Source organism: Aptenodytes forsteri, unplaced genomic scaffold (assembly GCF_000699145.1).
Source record: "Aptenodytes forsteri isolate BGI_AS27 unplaced genomic scaffold, ASM69914v1 Scaffold258, whole genome shotgun sequence".
NCBI classification, from domain to species: domain Eukaryota; kingdom Metazoa; phylum Chordata; class Aves; order Sphenisciformes; family Spheniscidae; genus Aptenodytes; species Aptenodytes forsteri.
This window is the reverse complement of record NW_008795250.1, coordinates 1,430,206-1,448,080: the sequence shown is the minus strand read 5'-3', so window position 1 is coordinate 1,448,080 and position 17,875 is coordinate 1,430,206. Positions and strand designations below refer to the sequence as shown.

Below are 17,875 nucleotides of genomic sequence, written 5' to 3'. Positions count from 1 at the left end.
CGGGGGGGGGTGGCGGCCCCCGCCGGGGGGGGGGGGGGGGGGGGGGGGACGAGGAGGTGTCCGGAGGCGTCCCCGTGCCCTTCCCCATCGCTGCCTCATTAACACCATCAGCATCATCGTCCCCTGTGCCGCCGCATTTCATTACGCCGCCGGCCCCGACCTCAACCAAGCTCTTCCAGCATCAAAGCCGGGGTGAAGATGCCTCCCGCCCCGCCGCTCTCCCCCCTCCCCGGGGACCGGCATCATGCAAAATGCAACAGTTTAGGCTCAGCCTGCAATTACCGGGGCCGGCGTACAGCTGCTGCCCGCCGCGCCGGAGCGATGGCCAGCCTGGTCCCGCCACCGTTGCCCATTGGAGAGCCGCTTGCCGGAGCGCACGTGCTCTTAATTCAATTAGCGTTGCCCTGAACGCTCCCCCGGGACCGGCGGACGGAAACCAACAAATTCTCCTTAACAAAGACATTCCCTGCTTTTTTTTTTTCCCCCGGTTCCTCGCTGGCTCGGCTCTCCCCAGCTAAAGACGCTCCCGGCCGGCCGGCAGCGATGCCGTAAAGCCTCTTGTAATCCGCCGTGTGATAAGGGGAATGGGTGATATGGTTGATGGACAGGTGTCAGTCAAGAGCTGGCAAGCAGGAGCTCAGCTGCCAGCAGTTCGGCTGTGCCAAAAGCCCTCAGCCAGCTCACCGAGAGAAGCTGCTCAGCAGGGAAGGGCGATGTTTCCCCAAAACAAGCCTTTCACCAGCTTCTGCATCCCCCGCAATGTCGTCTGGGGATAAAACCCCATTTTCGGTGCTCGGGGAGGACAAACCTGGCCAGGCAGGCTGAAATAACGGGAAACCCATGGCGATTCCCGCCTTCCCAACCAATTGTAAACCCATTTTTTTGCCAGCCCAAAAGGGGTCTGATCGCCGGGCTGGCACGGTGACAATTTACACCCCGGCACCGTGACAATTTACGCCAGGCGCCGATCTGCTTCTGGTTTTAAATGGCAGCAATTACATAAATTAAGGCTGTTTAAGCAATGATATAGCCAGCCTGTTGATTTTTTTTTTTTTTTTCCTTGCCTGGAAAAAAACAGCACTAGCTTTTCCCTTTTTTTTCAGAGGCTGTCTCCGCGTGCCGGCACGTCCCCAGACCCCATTTCGGGTGACATGACCAAGGGCGCTCCGCAAAGCGGGTGGCAGAGGCTTGAGGTGACCCCGAAGGTCCCAAGTGCTGAGTTAATGCGCTGAGCAAGGTGGGGTCGTGCCAAAACGAAGCGTAAAACAGGGCTGGTTAATAAATGGGGGCGATGAATAAATCCTTTAGGAATAAAGACGCCTCCGGTGTGTGTTTTCCAGCCCTTGGATGGGGCGCAGCGTCCCCCGGGGATGTGGGGGACGGCACCCTGCTGACCCTGCACATGGATTTGCCACCGGCTGCTGCACGGTCAAACACATCTCTCCTGGGCGAGACACCAAATTCGGGGTGGAAAAAGGAAGAACGGAGGGAAAACAGGAGCCCTGCCTTGAGCCACAAGCCCGTACGGAGGTGGATGAAGTCGGCTGCAGGTTTTCCCCCTGCAACAGTTTTTCGAAGACAGCCGTTAATTTGCTAAAACGCCAGCGTTTTGCTGAAGTCTTTGATTTCTTTGTCTCCCTGAGATGATCAAAGTCTTTTGTTCTCGTTTGGGCTCCAAAGAGAGAGTGCAGGGAGACGAAGGCAGGGGGGCCCGTTTGCTCATCCCTAGTGTCAGGGCTCTTGGCTTTTAATAAAGCACCTGCTCCAAACCCCCTTCTCTCAGGCTAATACAAACGTTGCAGGGTTTTGAGAGCCTGCAGAAATACCGGGGGATGAGTCCTATTTATGGGGAACCCCTTATCCCTAGAAAACCCTGGTGCTGAAGACATTTTCCCAGCACGGAGGGTCGATGTGAGCATCCGAAGCCAAGCTTGGGAGCATCCAGACCCCCGGTAGGAGTCGGTGACATCCCCGCAGAGGCCACAGAGCAGGCGGGAGTTACGCCCAGCTCCGAGTGCGCCGGGGAGTACAGATGGCCCAGGGTTTATTTAGCTGCTGTTTGTTATAAAAAGCCCAGCCAATCTAGGATATGCACTTTCAGCTCTCTACATTAAAATTAAAAAAAAAATAAGAAAAGAAAGGAGACGAGCTCGGTGAGTCTGTTCTCCTTTGCCATCTGGCTGGGGAGAGCTGTGAGGCGAGAGAGCACGGGGCAGGACGGGCAGGGATGCTGCGGCTCCTCGCACCCCGGGGACGGGCAGGGATGCTGCGGCTCCCCCCACCCCCGGGACGGGCAGGGATGCTGCGGCTCCTCGCACCCCCGGGACGGGCAGGGATGCTGCAGCTCCTCGCACCCCCGGGACGGGCAGGGATGCTGCAGCTCCTCGCACCCCCGGGACGGGCAGGGATGCTGCAGCTCCTCGCACCCCCGGGACGGGCAGGGATGCCGCAGATCTGCGCACCCCCAAGAACAACCCCGGTACGGAGGTTGCCCTGATGCCTCGCTGGGTCAGTACGGGTCCTGTATTGACTGTCTTTGCCTCTTGGCCCCGGTTTGGCCACTTCTTGCTGTCCCAAAGCCGAGCTCAGGACTAATCCATGAGCCGAAGAATTGGAAATCCAGCCTTCAAGCATCCCTTGAAGCCTGGGGCTGCCAAAAGGGGGAGAGAAGAGGCTCTGCTCCTGCAACCACGGCAGCATCTCCCCTGCCCGCCGGGCTGCAGTTTTGGGGTGCTGGGGATCACAGCCAGCCGTCTGGGGCATCTTCCTTGGAACATTCTGACCTCCAGGCAAGAAATAAGGGCCTCAGCAAAGCCGGGAGGAGCCAAACCTGCCCTCACCCTGCTCGGTAGCAACTCGCTCATTGATTTGCATCACTCCCGGTCCGTCTGCCCGGGCTGCCGCCGGATAAATTAACCAGACGCGGAGCCCAAGGCCGGCTCTGGCTCTCCTGTTTTTTGTTTCTGCTCCCAGCTCTTACATATATTAAGGAAGGCAGGGCTGGAGGGGGGGAAAGGGAGAGGTTGGGGAAGAGGAGAAAAAAAAATTACAGCTCCCAGATCAAAACAATAATCAGCTAAATGAATTCCGCAGCATTTTCCCGCATGACTGCGAGTGATAATTTAGTGCAGCAGCCAGCTGGAAGCAAAAGGATTAATTCTGCACTTAGTGACACCCATGTGAATAATTCATCACACGCAGACCCCTTTTCGCTGACCCCCCTGGGCAATCACTCCAAAGACCCCCACCAGCCGGCCCCGGCCCACTGCGGCTCCCCCGGCGACGGGGGGGATGCAGTTACCAGCGCAGCATCCAGACCTGTCCCAAATTCACTTTATGGATAGGATTTTTTTTTGCAGATGGGAGCAGAGGCTGGCGGCTGCAGTAATTAGATCAATCGGGCTCACGGCCGCATCCTAACCTGCCCGAGGGCTGGTCCTGGAGCCAAGGGCAAGCGGGGTTCCCTCCTCCCCGGGAAAAGCCAAATTCCCTCCCTGCTGTGACATCCCTGGGGACCACAAATGCTGAAGGATGAAGACAGCTGGACATTTGTCACCGTGGTTAACCAGCCTGGTCCTTCTCCGCACGAAGGCGGCGAACAGCCTCTCCCAAATACCCTGCCTGTGCCCTGCCTGCCCCCCCTGCCTCCAGCCGGGATTTCCTGGGAATACGAGCACGTGCCAAGAGCCCTGGGAAAGCGATGGATGCGCAAGGGCAAGAATGACGCTGCTTTTTCCAACTGCCCGGTGGCGCAATCCAGAGCCCTGAGACAACAGGCACAAGGGATAAAACCCGGATCCAGCCCAGCTGATCCCCGCCTGAGAGTTTCGGAGAGAGGGTGGCAGCTCTAAAGAGCCATCTCCTGCCCTGTCCCCATCCCCCCTTGCCTCGGGGTTCGCCATCCCCAGTGTCTCACCTCCGATCGAAGGAGCTGCAGGCAGAGCCCCACGGTCGGGATGGCCCCAGACGTGGTTTTGAGGTCCGTGCCCTGGGGAGAAAGAGGAAGGGTCACAGCCCGCGCTGGCCTCTGGGTTTCTACCGGGACTCTGGTGGCTTTGGCATCAGCCAGATGACATCCAGGGGGTCCGGGGCTGCGGTTTGGAGCAGGGACCCCAGCTTCCCGTGGGATCCTCGGGAGCTCTGCGCCAGGCTGCCCACCCAGACGCGGAGATCCCTCCCACCACGCCAGCAGCTATACCATCACCTGTAGGTACCATCACCGTGCCACCTGCCCAGCATCACCCCGCAGCCCCCGGCTCACCTGCACGGCGAGGCTGTCCACACGCATCCCGCCGCTCTGCGCCGTCAGCTCCCGGAAAACGCGGTTGGTGAGGGGCAGCACCGAGTATCCCACGGGAACGAGGGTGCCCGGAGCATCCCACACTGGGGAAGGGGCGAGAGCAGCCGGCTGGGGGCACGGCAGCTCAGGACCTGCCCCCGGCCAAACCCAGGGACGAGGGAGAACATCCTCGGTGGGGTCCCCAGACTCACTGGCTTTGTGCGGATAATATTCGATCGCCAGGGCAGTGTCTTCAGAGAAGATGGTGGCCACGTCTCGGCCTTGGAAGAGGAAGGAGGTGTCCCAGGTCGGCTGCTCTGGGGGCCCGGCTGGTCGGGACATCTTAGGAGACAACGGGAAAATTATCCTTCAGATACCTTCTCTCTCTACAGATAAATAAGCAGGCAGATAGGAGGGAGAGGAGAGGTGGGGGTAAAGAAAAGCACAACCTGTGCAGCTGCATCCCACCCCTGGCTCAAAAGCAACCCCAAATTCCAGTTGCTTGAACAGGTTTTCACTGGGTCTTCGAGCTTGGCTGCTTCTGTCTGGCTAATCCCTGCCAGCATCTTCCCTCTCGCAGAGCCAGAGGAGGAAAACAGCACATGGATCAACTACCCCATGCTTAAAAACACGATGGGAAGAGCCTGGAGGATGAGCTGTGCTGACTCCAGGGTAAGCCTTTTGATATCTCTTGTGCAACCTGGTGCTCACACTTGGGAAAGGGTTTTGTGACGATATATGGACCCCAAAAGCCTGCATGCAGGGGGGGGTCCTTATATCATCGCAAAACCCTTTCCCAAGCGTGAGGTCCGGGTCGCCCGATAGATATCGAACAGCGGGCAACATGTTTATCCCCAGAGCCACGATCTGTCATTGGAAATGGCATCGGTCCATCCCCGCCAGCAGCTGCTCCCCTTTGCCTTTGGAGAGCCCCGCCAGCTCTCCAAAGGTCAGCCTTAACACCGGCTGCCCAGCGCCAAGAAAGTATTGACAGCGGCTCCTTTTTAATGCTGTTACTCCATCCCCTCGGCCAGCATCACTCAGCGGGGACGAGAAGCCGATCGGCTTTTCTGCATCAGCACATTTCTGCTTCGTCGGGGAGGGTGGGAGGAGGAGAAGGGGGGTCTCCCTCTGCTCACGTTTGGGGATGCTAATGGGCATTACGCACCTCGGAGACCCGCAGCGGTGCATTACTTAGCCCTGGGGGCTGTTAGCAAGGGGAGAGCGAGGCTGGGATGCTTCAGAGCCCGAAAACACCTCCACGATGGGCTGCATCAGGCAAGCGCTGTTAGTGCTGGCTCAGCACCGGGCTGGCTCTCTCAGCCAGGAATTTGTCAGAGGCTCCCCAGCATCAGCTGGGATTTTTAGCTGGGATGCAGCTTGCTTTGACTGCAGGGAGCCCAGTCTGTGCCTGTAAGTCCTTAGGGAAAACCCGCACGGACTGGGGCAGCTCCCAGCAGCTGGATCCGGCTCAGCATCCTCCAGCCGCTCCTTTCCTTTCCCAGCCTGCATCCCAGCCCACGGGGCTGTTTCATCAGCCTCAGAAAGCCGAATTTGGGGGGGAAATCTCCTAAAAACCACCGAATGCCGCCTCCAGTTACTTTTCCTGGCATCGACCTGTACAAGGCGCTGCGAGATGGTGCCGTTTTAGACTCAGCGGGGAAGGGAAGAGTCAAACGTGGGAGCATATTGTTAATTTGACCCCATTTGTCAGAGGTCCCGAGCCCACATGGCTCCTCTCGCCGGGACAGGGATGGGAGATGATGTTCCTGAATTCCCCCCCTGATTTTGGGGGTTGGGGGCGGGGGGCAGGAGCGCTCGCCAGGGCCAGGCTGTTTCCCACCGGCTCAGCGGGACAGATGGATGCTCTGCGCCGGGGCGTCAGAGCCGATGCACTGATCTGGGCAGACGTCTTGGCACAACAACCGCCCCTGCCCAGGGCCACCTGGAGAAACACAACAAATGGGACGAGGAGGAGGAGGAGGAGGAGGAGGAAGGAGACGCCTTCATCCTCCTTGGATACCCCAGCTCGTCTCCCGTACAAAGGCTGGTTCAAAGGCAGCATCATTGGCACGAGCAGAGGCAGAGGTGGCCAAGCGCACAAGCATCTCTCCTGCCTTCCCAAGGGATGGGGCCATCCCCTGGTCCTCACGGCTGCCTGTCTGGAGGGTGCAGACCCCGGAATAGAGCGAGAAGCTCCAGATACGTGGGTTAAACTGGAGGGTCCCTAAGGGAAAGAGCCCAAAAGGAGATTTATCTTAGAAGGGACCAACATCACGAAGGCTTGAGCTTGGTGGCGGGAGGGCAGACATGGCGTGGCTTTCTGTAGGAGGCACAGCCCGGTGCCCATCCACCCCATGGATTTGCCATTGCCACCAGCGTGTCCAAACACATCCCTTTTGTTGAGAAAAGGGCTGTTGGCCCAAGGAGAGCACCCAAGGAGAGCACGCAACCTTCTCGCAGGTGGCTCTGTGCAGGTCTCAGCTAACTCCTGGCCAGGAAGACCAGGTGTCCAGGAGCCCCGGCCAGGCAGGGAAGGGTTAACCACCCAAGAACCCCAAAAAACCCCTAAGTAAGAGGGGTGCCCTGCTGAAGGTGAACCCAAGTGCCGTTGTCTGCAGACACTGATGGGAACCGACAGGCGAGAGGACACGCTGGGCTGGCGGAATTATCGAATCCGATTAGCCTGCCCAGGAGTTCGCTCCGGGAAAGCCATTAACCTCTGGAACCGGAGCAGCAATGTTCCCTCCGCCTCCTCCTCCTCCTTCTCCTCCTCCTCCTCCTCCCAGCCTTGCCCTAACCTTTCCTCCCAGGCATTAGGAGTTCATCCTCCCCGGGAAGGAACCGCGTCCTACAGGTGGGGAAACTGAGGCAGGAGACAGGGGGAGAGAGCGGATGGGGGTTATGCAGCTCCCCAGGGCACCCTGTCCGTGCATCCCCAGGGAGAGCATCCTTGGCGATGTGCAAAGCCAGACAGCCATGTGGGCGTGGAGAGGAGGAGGAGGAGGAGGAGGAGGCGGCAGCAGCATGCACGCAGGCCAGATGGCCAAGTTTAATCACTCGTCCTCCCGCATCGGGCTCCCATGGCTCTGCGCTGGCACCGCCGCCTGTGCCAGGGCTGTGGGGCTCAGCTTGGGCTCACCCAGTGCCCGGCTCCCACGAGTTCACAGGGGTTTGTGTGTGTATTTATCCATATAAATCTGAAGGAAATGGATTTTGACTGCCTTTAGAGGAGAGAAATATCCCTGCTCTGGCTGGGAAACTGCAGCCTCGGGGTGCTGCATCCTGGAGCAGAGGTGTGTGGGGGGGAGATAATGCAGGGGCAAGCGCACGGGGATTTCTTTCCTAATATCTGCTCCGGAGCCAGCGTGGGCAGCCCGTACCCCAGACCCATTGCCATGGGGGGGCTGGGGGTGCTGGGTCCCAGGGGGGCCCAAAGCGGGTGCAGACCCAAAGCAGAGGGTCCCTGGCTCTCCCCCCCCGCTTCTCACCTGCAAAGAACAACCCAGAGAGGCGGGGGGGGGGGCAATAAAACAACAATTATTGTAATGAATGAAATGCACTAGCGATTTTTATGATCATTCACCGCCTTGTGGGTAACTTGGCATTTGGCTGGCCTCCTCTAAGTAATATTTTATTTATGGGCTCCCCGAACGTGTTGATACAGGGTGTTTCGCTCCGAGACGATCAAAATTCAACGCACGGGGGGGAGAAGGACCGAGACGGAGAAACGTGTGCTCCGCTGGCGTTCTGGACCAGCTGGATCCATCTTTTGGGGGCAGCTGGACATCTGCCTTTGCCACACTTTCGGCTGGCGCTTTTCGGAGGTGAAGGGATGGAGCAGCTCTGGTATTGAGAGGCGGCAGCTTCACACCGGCTTCTGGCTTGGCTGCCCCATCACACCTCCTCCCTGCCCCAGCATCCCTCCAGTCCCCTGCCTCTCCCTCCCTGCCAATTTTTGGCAGGGCTCAGGAACAAAAGCGGGGCCCTCCTCCTGCTCGCCGATGATGCCGCGTGCCGAAAGCATATGTTTCCCTGGCAACAGCTATTTTGAAGATGTGCGTCGCTAGCTCTCCCAGCAGTACTTGAGCCCCCGGGAGGAGAAGGTCTCTGCCTTCGAGAGGCGGCACTCAAGCCGGAGGCGCGAGCGGAGCAGGGGGAAAATCGAAGGACAAAGGCACAAACGAGGAGCTGCCTGTGGGTTTCTGCAGGCAGGGCGAGGCGGATGTGGGGATCGCGTCTTTGGTGCTCAAAGCATCGCTTTGCCCCTAAAGCTTTTCCCTGCACGGGGTGCTCAGCTCCCCTGCCAAAGGAGGGATGCTCACCGGTACCCAAGCGGGACGGATGCTGCCGGACCCGTGCATCCCTGCGGATGTGCTCGGCCTCGTACCTGCGGGCAGCCGTGGTTGGCAGCTCGGGCGATGCTGAAGGCTGCTGCCGGAGGGTCCGGGAATGTGATGGTGGTGGGGCTGATGCCAGGCCAGGCGATGGGATGCTTCTCCATGCGGTGCCTGAGAGGTGATGGAAAGGGGGAGAGTCAGCACGTGCGGAGTCGTGTCTGCTCCTGGCAAGCCAAGCGCCGCAGGAGGGGGTGATGGCACCAGGGGTGCTCAGGTTGTCCCAAGCCCAGCACCCCCCCGCCCATGACACCAACAGCCCCCCATGGCCATAACTCACTCGTACTCCCGAACGTTGGTCACAACTCTGGCCACCGCGACGAGGGCCCCGAGGGGGGTGGCCAGGGGGGCTGACAGCCCCCGCAGCAGCACCTGGGAGGTGGGGAGCCCATGGTGAGGGCTCAGCAGATGGGGCGGGGGAAACAAGCCGCCCTAAATCAGCATCAACAGTCACTGGAGCAGGAGACAACTTGCAGCAGCGTCCTCCCTGACTCGAGATGCTCTGGTCTGTCCCGGACCCTGCCACCTCCTGTCCCCAGGGCCACCTCTCACCTCCAAGGCCACGTAGCTCAATCCATCGCAGCGAGGGATGAAGCTCCCTTTGCGGATGATGGTGACGTGCAGGACCGTCCCCGCGGGGTCCCGCGTCCTCGGCTGTTTGCGGAGGAGAGCGAACCGTGGGAGGAGGAAGGGTCAAGGCTACCAAACGCGGGCGCTGCGCGCGCAGGCAGCCCATCGCTGACAATAAAGCACCAACTGACAATTAAAACTCACTGTCCCCCCGAGCCTTGCCGGAAAAGATCAATATAATAAATCCTTCCGCATTTAAATATTTAATCGCTCCCAATCTCTGTGCAGGGAAGAGGAAAGTCATTTCTGCCAGCCAGAGCATAGGGGAGGCTGCTCTGGGGGAAGTATTGAGTGAGTTTGCCAGGTCTCAGCTGTACAGGGAGCTATCAGCCAAGTCCCCGGGACTGTTAACGTGTTGGGCTGGAGAAATCCCCACCGAGAGGCTTCGGAAGCAGCTTCTCTCTGGGGCTGGGTACCTGCCTGCATTAATTAATGCACAGCGGCCCCTGTTTAACGAATGCTCTGACGTATGGCCCAGCCCCGCATCTCCTTCCCCAGGATGCTGAGGGCGAAAGCACTTCCCAGCTTGCGATCCCATCGCTTTTCCTCCACGTTTTCCCACCGGAGGGAGATGAAAAAAAGCCCAGCACAACGCCTGCCTTGTTCCCACCTCGCGGGAAGCTCACAAGCCTCTTTGAGCACCTTCCCCAACTTGCCAAATTCGGTTTTCCCACCGGGATTATGCCGTTACACAAGGCTCCCTTTGCCCACAACCCCCAGCTACAGCCCTGGGGTGAAAATCAAAGTTATCAGCAGGAATAAGCAGCGGGATGGAGGGGCAGGCGCCCTACTTACCAGCACCAGCCTGCAGTGGTGGGGCTGGAAGGGCTGGAGGTGCCGCACCGGCAGCTGGAAGGTCCCCAACGCCTCCTTGGTGGCTTTGTCTGCCACGGTGAGAGTCAGGGCTGGAAGGGAGAGGGTCAGCCATCAGGATGAGCTGGGCTGGCCGCGGGGTTTGGGGAAGGGGAGAGCAGGCGAAGGGATGGGGAGAGGTTTGGGGGAAGGTCTGGGTGAAGAAGGGACAGAAGCGATGGGGGGATTGATTCACTTTCAGCAGCCCCTTCCTCGCAGGTCATGGTGGGGTGGACAGGGGCAGGATTTACACCCATCCTGGGTTTACAGGCACACCCACACACATGCATCTCAAGGAGCCATCAAGAGCATGTCCCAGACATCCCCAAGAAAGCGAAGCCCGTGAGCAGCTGGCACCAATGCAGCTCAGATTCCCATTTAAGAAGCCGGGATTTCCCGCTTATCCATCTAATCCACCTCCCTGTCTCCAGCCCACCTCGCTCAGCTGCCGGGGTGCGATCCTGCCCTGAGCCCTCCCTGCCCCGGGGTCAGCCAGCAGCCCACGGGTGGGTTTTGCAGACACTTGCCACCACAGGCATCTGCCCTCTCGGGGGTGCCCAGTCTCCATCTGACCCCCGGCACAGCAGCATCACCCCCACGGGCGCTGGCACCCCCAGCTCTTCCCTTAATTTAAAGCAAAGCTGCAATTTAGTTGACAAGCAGGAGCAGGAGCCTTTTATCAAAAAAAAGGAGCTGATGGAAGGGAAAAACGCCCTCTCTTTATGCTGCCATCAAGACTTGGGCTTCCCTTCCCCCAGCTTAATGACTGTGCCGAGGCACCCGCCTTAACTCCTGCTTGGCCAACCTGGCGATGCCACAGGTCTTGCATGTCCCCAAAACGAAGATGATGGACCAGGCAAGTGCGTGGACCACGCTTTCCCGAGCTCGTGCTTTTCAGCAAGTGCTCGATTTATATGGAGATTTTCTTTTCCTCCCAGCCCCTTGTAGAAAGAGCACCAGGGAAAATATTCTGGGGTCGAGCGAGAGACAAGTGGCCTTTCTGCTCGTCATCACCAATGATAGATCACGCTCGGCAGTCCCACCGATGGAAACCATATTTCTGGGCAAGAAAAGGATGGAAACCGTATTTCTGGGCAAGAAAAGGTGCGAGCTGCACCTGGAAATGACAGCTCCGGTCTGAACATCTGGGGGACGAACATCTCTGAACATCTGGGGGATGCTGGGAAGCGGACAAGCGGGGCCGGAGGTCCCATCGGGTCTCCCCGCGTCTCTCCCGGTACCGCCCGGGGCAGGTCCAAAGTACATCAAAAGCTCCTCAATTTCATTTAGGTCAGGGTCGAATGGGATTAGGCACGATGTGAAGATTGGCTCCCACAGTTTGTTTTGCAAGGGTCTGATTATAATCAAATCCCGGCCCCTAATGCCATGAGTCTTATTACAATTGCAGACTTAGCAGCCCTGCGCGGGGAGTAACAGCATCATGATGTGGGTCCAACCGATACAAGGTGTCAGGGTTGGGATGGCAGTGGGGAAGGATTTGGGGTGCTCTCCCCTGATGCCGGTTCCCATGGGACGCTTTGGAGGACGCCCAGCGCTCGGCACCGTCGCTTGCCTCATCCTGCAGCACCGTATCTGGGGACATGTCCCTCCCGGTCCTACCCTGAAGCCACCGCAGCCACGCAGGGCTCAGGACATGGCTCGTCCCCATCGCGGTCGCCCTCTGCCTGGGTGCTGCTCGGGGTCCTTCAGAGCCCGGGCTCCCTAATATCCCCAAATTAACCCTTTGAGGAGATGAGTCCCATGTCCTGGTCCCCAGCATCCCTGTCCCCATGGTCCTCTGATGCTCTCACCTGCCCAGCCCACATCTTCAGCATCCATTTCCACCGTCACCTCCTCCTCCCAGGTGGGTGTGTGGGTGGGCACCGAGGATGCACGAGTCACCTCCGGCTTCTGCTCATCCTCTCTGCTGGTCTTACTGGGAGGAAAAGGGAGGCGAAACAGGCCGGTTACTGGGTGAGGAAGGGGAATGTGTCAGCAGGGAGCTGGGCCTGGGAGAGGGATGAGCACCGTCCCCGCTCGGTGCAGCTAACAGTGGCCAGCCCATGTTCCCACCACCCTTAGCAAAGCTCTGGCCCTGCTCTGGGGGGGCTGCGCTGGGGGTCCAGGGCTGGTTTCCCTCCCGGCTGCCGGATCCTGCCGAGCCCCCAGTGGTAGGGTTTGCAGCCCCTTTTATCCAAAAGGCTATTTCAGGCCCCAGAGGCTAATTATCTGGCTGTATTGATGAAGGGACAGGGAGGAGGCTGCTGGGAAAGGAGAGAGAAGATTGAATGTTAACGACCGCTGTCATTAAACTCGGCACATAACGAGGCTAAGCAATAATTACGGCGGCGCTAGCGGCTATAGGCCCTGGGTAATTCTTCATCCATGCTGGTGCAGGGCCATCACCAGGAGGGCTGTTTTGGGGTTGTTCCTCCCACTTTTATCAATTGATCACCAACCACTCACGAGCTTGGCTAATGATAATAATGCCCCCCCATTTGGGGGGTTAGCAGATCTTCTAGGGAGTCTCCGCTGCCCAGTAAGACACTTGGTGTTATCCTGGGAGTCCCAAGACCATGACAGAATCCCACCGCCTGGTGATGTAGTGACCTCAAGTCCTCTCCATCCCCAACCACGGGGTAAAGGGGGACAGTGACGTGGCATCAGGCCAACGTGACACAGATGCCCCAGCCCTGCCAATGGGATGCTCTGGATATTAAGATGATAAAGTGTCCAGTGTTGGCTCCTCCAGGAAATCTCTTGCTGTAGCAGAGCCAACGTGGCTCTTAGGGAGAGGTTACCGGAGCACTGTGGTGACAGAGAGCAGATGGTGGCACTTTGCCACCCCATCTCTGGGAGAAAGGAGATTATAAAGGTCGTTCCAGCTGCAGCGTGAGCTCAAGGTGGTGGTGGGACCAAGCAGGTTCATCCCAGCGGTACGAGCTGGATGGGAGGATGCTCCATGTTCGCAAGACCTCCATCCTCTCTCATTGCTGGAGAGACCAGTCTAACAGCCCCTCAGCCAAGCTGCATCCATGCCCCATGCTCCTCTCCCATCTCCCACGTGTCCCCTTCCCCACTGGAGAAGCCCACCTGCATCCCGCAGGGATGGAGCCGAGCCGGCCAGCTCTGGCAGGTGGGAATTAGCATCGGGCTGGCACCGTTGTGGAGGGGCTGGAAGAAAATCGGCTCTCCAGTAATGAGCTCTGTGGGGGATTGCTCTACCAGCAACGTGCTCGGAGTCCGAATGAAGCCAGACCTGGGCTAGGGGGGGTGGGAGGAGGAGGGTGAGAATTGGCTGCTCTGGGCCCCCTTCATTATAGACTTGCCTAAGGACGAGAGAGCATTCAAAAAGAGCTGTGAAGTGGGGGTGGGAGGGGGAAACAACCCACAACAGTGCAACACATGGTGATGTGCTTCAAAATCAAATGAATAGGCCGGGGGCAGCAGGAACGGTGGAGAGCGGAGATGGTTTGATGTCTCCTCCTCACCCCAGCCAGCTCCAGACCCGCTGGTGGGGCCAGAGATGGGATCTCCAGCGAGCAGGCGCTGCAGAGAGCTGCTCACGGGAGCGCATGCCTTGGGGCAGGACATGGCCGGGATGGACCAAGAGATGTTCCTCTGATGCTCCGCATCCCTCCCCGCCTGCTCCGGGGTAGGCACTTCGCTCTGCCGTGCGGGGATGCACCAAGTCACCCACCGCTGCGATAAAAGATAAAGATGAAAGATAAAGACAGTCACCCCTGGGGAATTATACATAGCGTCTCGGCTACGGTGCTCGGGGACAGCATCACGCAGCCACCCCATTGCGTGTGACACCTGGGTGCCCAGCAAAGGGCTTGGCAGGGCTGTGCCCAGCCCTCGTAAATATTTATTTATCCAGAGTTATAAGTTATTATCTCTACAGGGTGAGTTATTTCTCGGAGCCGACATCCCTGCAGAAGCAATGTGGTGGTGCAGACTCATCATTCTCGGGGAAGGAAAATCCCGTGCAGCACAGCCACGGTTCGCAGGGCCGACATCCAGGGTGTTACTTATGCGGCGGTTGCGGAATCCGGCGCTGGGGAAGGCGATGCCGCCCCCCACCACGCAGCCCCACTGTGCTCGGTGCTGAGCCTGGGGGGCTCAGGTGCAGTTGGGGTAAATAAATACAGACAAATAAATTACAGAGGTGTAAGAGCAATTTCTGAAAAGATTCAGAATGAGAAACGAAGAATTATAATTTCCTGTCTCCTTTGCAATATCCAATTTTTACATTGCTCCTGACCCTCTAACCCTGGGACAGTCCATCTTCATCCCACCATGACCTAAGCCGGGTGCTGGGGTGAGGAGGGGACCCCCAAAGACCCCGCTTAGTCCCGCTTCCCACACCCTCTTGCTCTGGGGTTATCAGCTGAGCCCCTGGTATCTTTTTGGCCACGTCACAGAGCCAAAAGGCTTTGCTTGCAGGAACACCCTAACCCCTTCCCAGGTGGAGCACCCCATCCGCACCACAACCAGGACGGGCAAACCCGCAGGCGGGGAGACATCGGAGCCCCCATCCCCCAGGCTGGGAGCAGACGGCGCATTCAGCAGCGACCTTGAGTTTCTTCTCTTGGCGCTGAAGAGCAGAAAGGAAGAAGCGAGGAGGTGCTTTCACCAACCCGCGGTACTCAATGGAGAGGAGAAGCCGGCTGGAGCCAGGCGCTTTGTGCCGTTAATTGCGAACACACCTGGCTCCAGCGCGCCAAGGTCATCCCCGCGTCACGCCGGTCCGGGAGCAATTTATCTGTGCGCACGAGGGAGTGAAAGGAAGACGCAGAGCAAACCCATGGATGCCCCTGAAACCAGGGAGTGGGGATTTGCTCAGGATTCAGAGGATGAGGAGCAGAGCCAAGCCGCTGCCAGGTCCCCGGAGCAGCCCCATCCTCTCCGGGGCAGGGATGAGCCCAAGCCCATCGGGATGCCTGCGCGGGCTCTCCTGCTGCTTGAGGTCTTTCAGATTCACTCTGCCAAACCTTTTCCTCCCCGATCCTCTGCACCGAGGGCTGGAAGCGATGCACACAACTACGGAGCGCTATGGGATGCCGAGTCCGGGCACAGCCACAAAGGGTTGGTGCAAGTGGTATTGCTCCCCTCCTCCCATCCCACTCCTGATTTTGGGGGGTGATGCTGTGGGTGCCGGCAGTTTGAGCTCGGGCTGGCTCCGCTGGTGGTACCCAGCCGCTTTGGGGGGGACCAGCTGCCACCAGGTCCCCACCAGCACCATCCGCCGACCGCTTCTCCTTCCCGTCCGTAAAAACCCACCTTTTAACTGCAACATGCTACTCTCCTTCAAAAGCAAGCGCCCTGAGAAACAATAACTGATTCCCTTCTGCCTTGGCTCCCTCACTATGGTTACTAAAAGGCTCCTCATGTGTCCTGCATCCCTAATACCACCCTCCCCTCCATCACTCCCCCGTTACCATGGCAATGCGGTGATGGAGCAGCACTAGAATGTAAAGAGAGATGCAACAATCACACGCCACCCTCGTGCTATCATTTAGGATATTGATGTTTAAATCTCCTGAGATTATCTGGGTATAATTGGTTTATGGAAATAGAGACAACTCCTGCGGTGGCGTTACTCAGGCTGTCGGGGCAGAGAGCGGGTCCTTGGCATGGAGGGTGTGGGAAAGAGGGGAAGGAGTGATAGAGGGGCGGCAGTGGGGGCTGCCAGCCCACGTGCCAGCCGGCTCCTGCCGGGCTGCAGGTGCCAGCCAGCCCCAAAAACCCAACAGACGCTGCCCCCGCAATGGAGAGGTGCATCCCTCTTGCCCAGGGAGCCTCCGGGACATCCGAAGCGGCTGGCGTCGGGCACCATGGAGAAAAGGCACGCTGTGCCACGCTGACAGACCTTGGGACCCCCTCCACCATGGAGCTCAGGGTTTGTACATTGGAAAATGCCTAGCAAGCAACAGTTTGCTCTACACGCTTGGAGAGATGTTTCCAGGCTTTCACAGCCCTGGCTGCTGATTGTCCCCAGCGGATGAGTCCCGGCCCCGCTTCCCTGTCCCCTGGCATCAATGCACCTGCTTGGGTACCAGCCTGCCCAGCACTGCCCCAGGGGGATGGCCCAGAAAAACCAAACTCCGCAGGGAGCCAGGCGATGCTCCAAAGCCACCGACAGCCACTTTCTCCCCCCTTTTCCAGGGAAGTGGTGCCGAAGCCGGTCTGCCTCCTGGAAGGGCTCTTTGGGATCCCAAGCTCACCCCGCAGCAGCGCCGAGCGGAGCGGCCTCCCTCTTAACACAGACCAAAGCATGACCAGCTAATTGAGTCCCCTGGCACATGCATAATGCACGAGGAGCCAAGTTCTCCTTACCCAAGCATCCTGTTTTATTTATTAAAACACTCTTTTATTTATCGTGATATCATCCCCAACCCCAGGCAGCATTACCCTGTGGATTCTTTGACATCATTTTATACTTTCAGTATTTGGAATGCTTTCTTCCCGATGCCCCAGCGAGCCAAAGCACCCCGTCCCCCGCCTTCCCCCAGCTCAGTGAGGAGTCCTGGCTCCTCTCCCTGCACTGAGCATCACATGGAGGTGATGCTTGTGCATGTCACCGCAAAAGAAGTTTCCCCCTCAAAATTTCTGACCTCCTGGGGCTTACAAAGTTAATAACAGGGTGACAGCTCCTCAACCGCTGTGTCCCCGCTGTCCCCCTTCGCGGATGCTGGGTACTCACACGATGACGTATGGCCACGGCACCCGGCCCTCCCGCGTGGCTGGCAGGTTGCTGGCACTGTGGAGGGTGACGGTGATGGCTTCCTTCCCCACGTGAGCCACGTGCCCCCTGCCAGCCCCTGGTGCGTGCCTGGGCTCCTCCGTCCCAGCGGGGCACTCGGATACCTGCCGGGAGTAAGCGGGAGAGACGTCAAGGTGGGGAGCGGCTGGCAAAGCTGCCGGCACATCTCCGTCACCCAACCTTGTCCCCATGGCCCCAGCTCAATGCTGAGAGCCCAGATGGGGGAGATGATGCCCCTGGTGCATCTCCATCACCCAGACTTGTCCCCACAACCCCTGCTTAATGCTGAGAGCCCAGGTGGAGTAGAACAAGCTGGGGTGATGGTGTCCCCAGCACATCTTCATTGCCCAAGCCGGTTCCCACAAGCTTTGCTCGATGCTGAGAGCCCGGATGGGGGAGAACAAGCCGGGGAGAGGATGTCCCTGGCACATCCCCATCACAGCTGCCTCTTCCCCGTCCCCAGGGCCCAGCCGTGGCTCTGCACCAGGGATGTCACCATGCCACGGCAGGGCCACAACGGGTGCCAGGCTCTCTGGGAGGACACCCAGCAGCACGAGAGCATCCTGCACAGGCTGAAACCGGCCCAGCATCCCTGCTCAGCATGGTCCCAAGGGCGCCAGCTACACCACGGTCCAACCACAGACCCCAAGCCAGGTCACCAAAACAGGGATTAACCGTCTAAAACATCTCCATTTCCCCCAGGGCCCTCTGACCTGCCAACAACCCCCACCCCGGCCCTGGCCCCTGCCATCCCCCTGCTCCCCCTTCTCACCAGCCCAGGCATCATCTGCAATTTGTAGGGACTCCGCAGGAATTGGGATCTCAGCCCAGTCCGGGGGGAAAAGGGGAGAGCGTGGCGGCTCCCCCCGCCCCAGCTCATTAATTCCCACCAGCTGATGTGATAAGGAGCGGCAGAGCTGCAAGCTGCCGCTCCTCACCCGCAGGGGG

General features: G+C 58.8%; 1 protein-coding gene across 1 annotated transcript in view; it reads right to left on the bottom strand.

Annotated features, from left to right (window-relative positions):
* Positions 1-17,875, bottom strand: part of CCDC33 (coiled-coil domain containing 33) — a 45,140-nt gene that overhangs the window by 15,596 nt on the left and 11,669 nt on the right. Inside the window, exons 3-11 of the mRNA XM_019471953.1 lie at positions 16,868-17,031; positions 11,970-12,094; positions 10,102-10,211; positions 9,229-9,330; positions 8,957-9,048; positions 8,670-8,790; positions 4,492-4,621; positions 4,262-4,383; positions 3,917-3,988 (exon numbers count right to left, since the gene is read on the bottom strand). Of these exons, the coding sequence (XP_019327498.1) occupies positions 3,917-3,988; positions 4,262-4,383; positions 4,492-4,621; positions 8,670-8,790; positions 8,957-9,048; positions 9,229-9,330; positions 10,102-10,211; positions 11,970-12,094; positions 16,868-17,031 (1,038 nt within the window). The remainder of the gene's footprint in view (positions 1-3,916; positions 3,989-4,261; positions 4,384-4,491; positions 4,622-8,669; positions 8,791-8,956; positions 9,049-9,228; positions 9,331-10,101; positions 10,212-11,969; positions 12,095-16,867; positions 17,032-17,875) is intronic.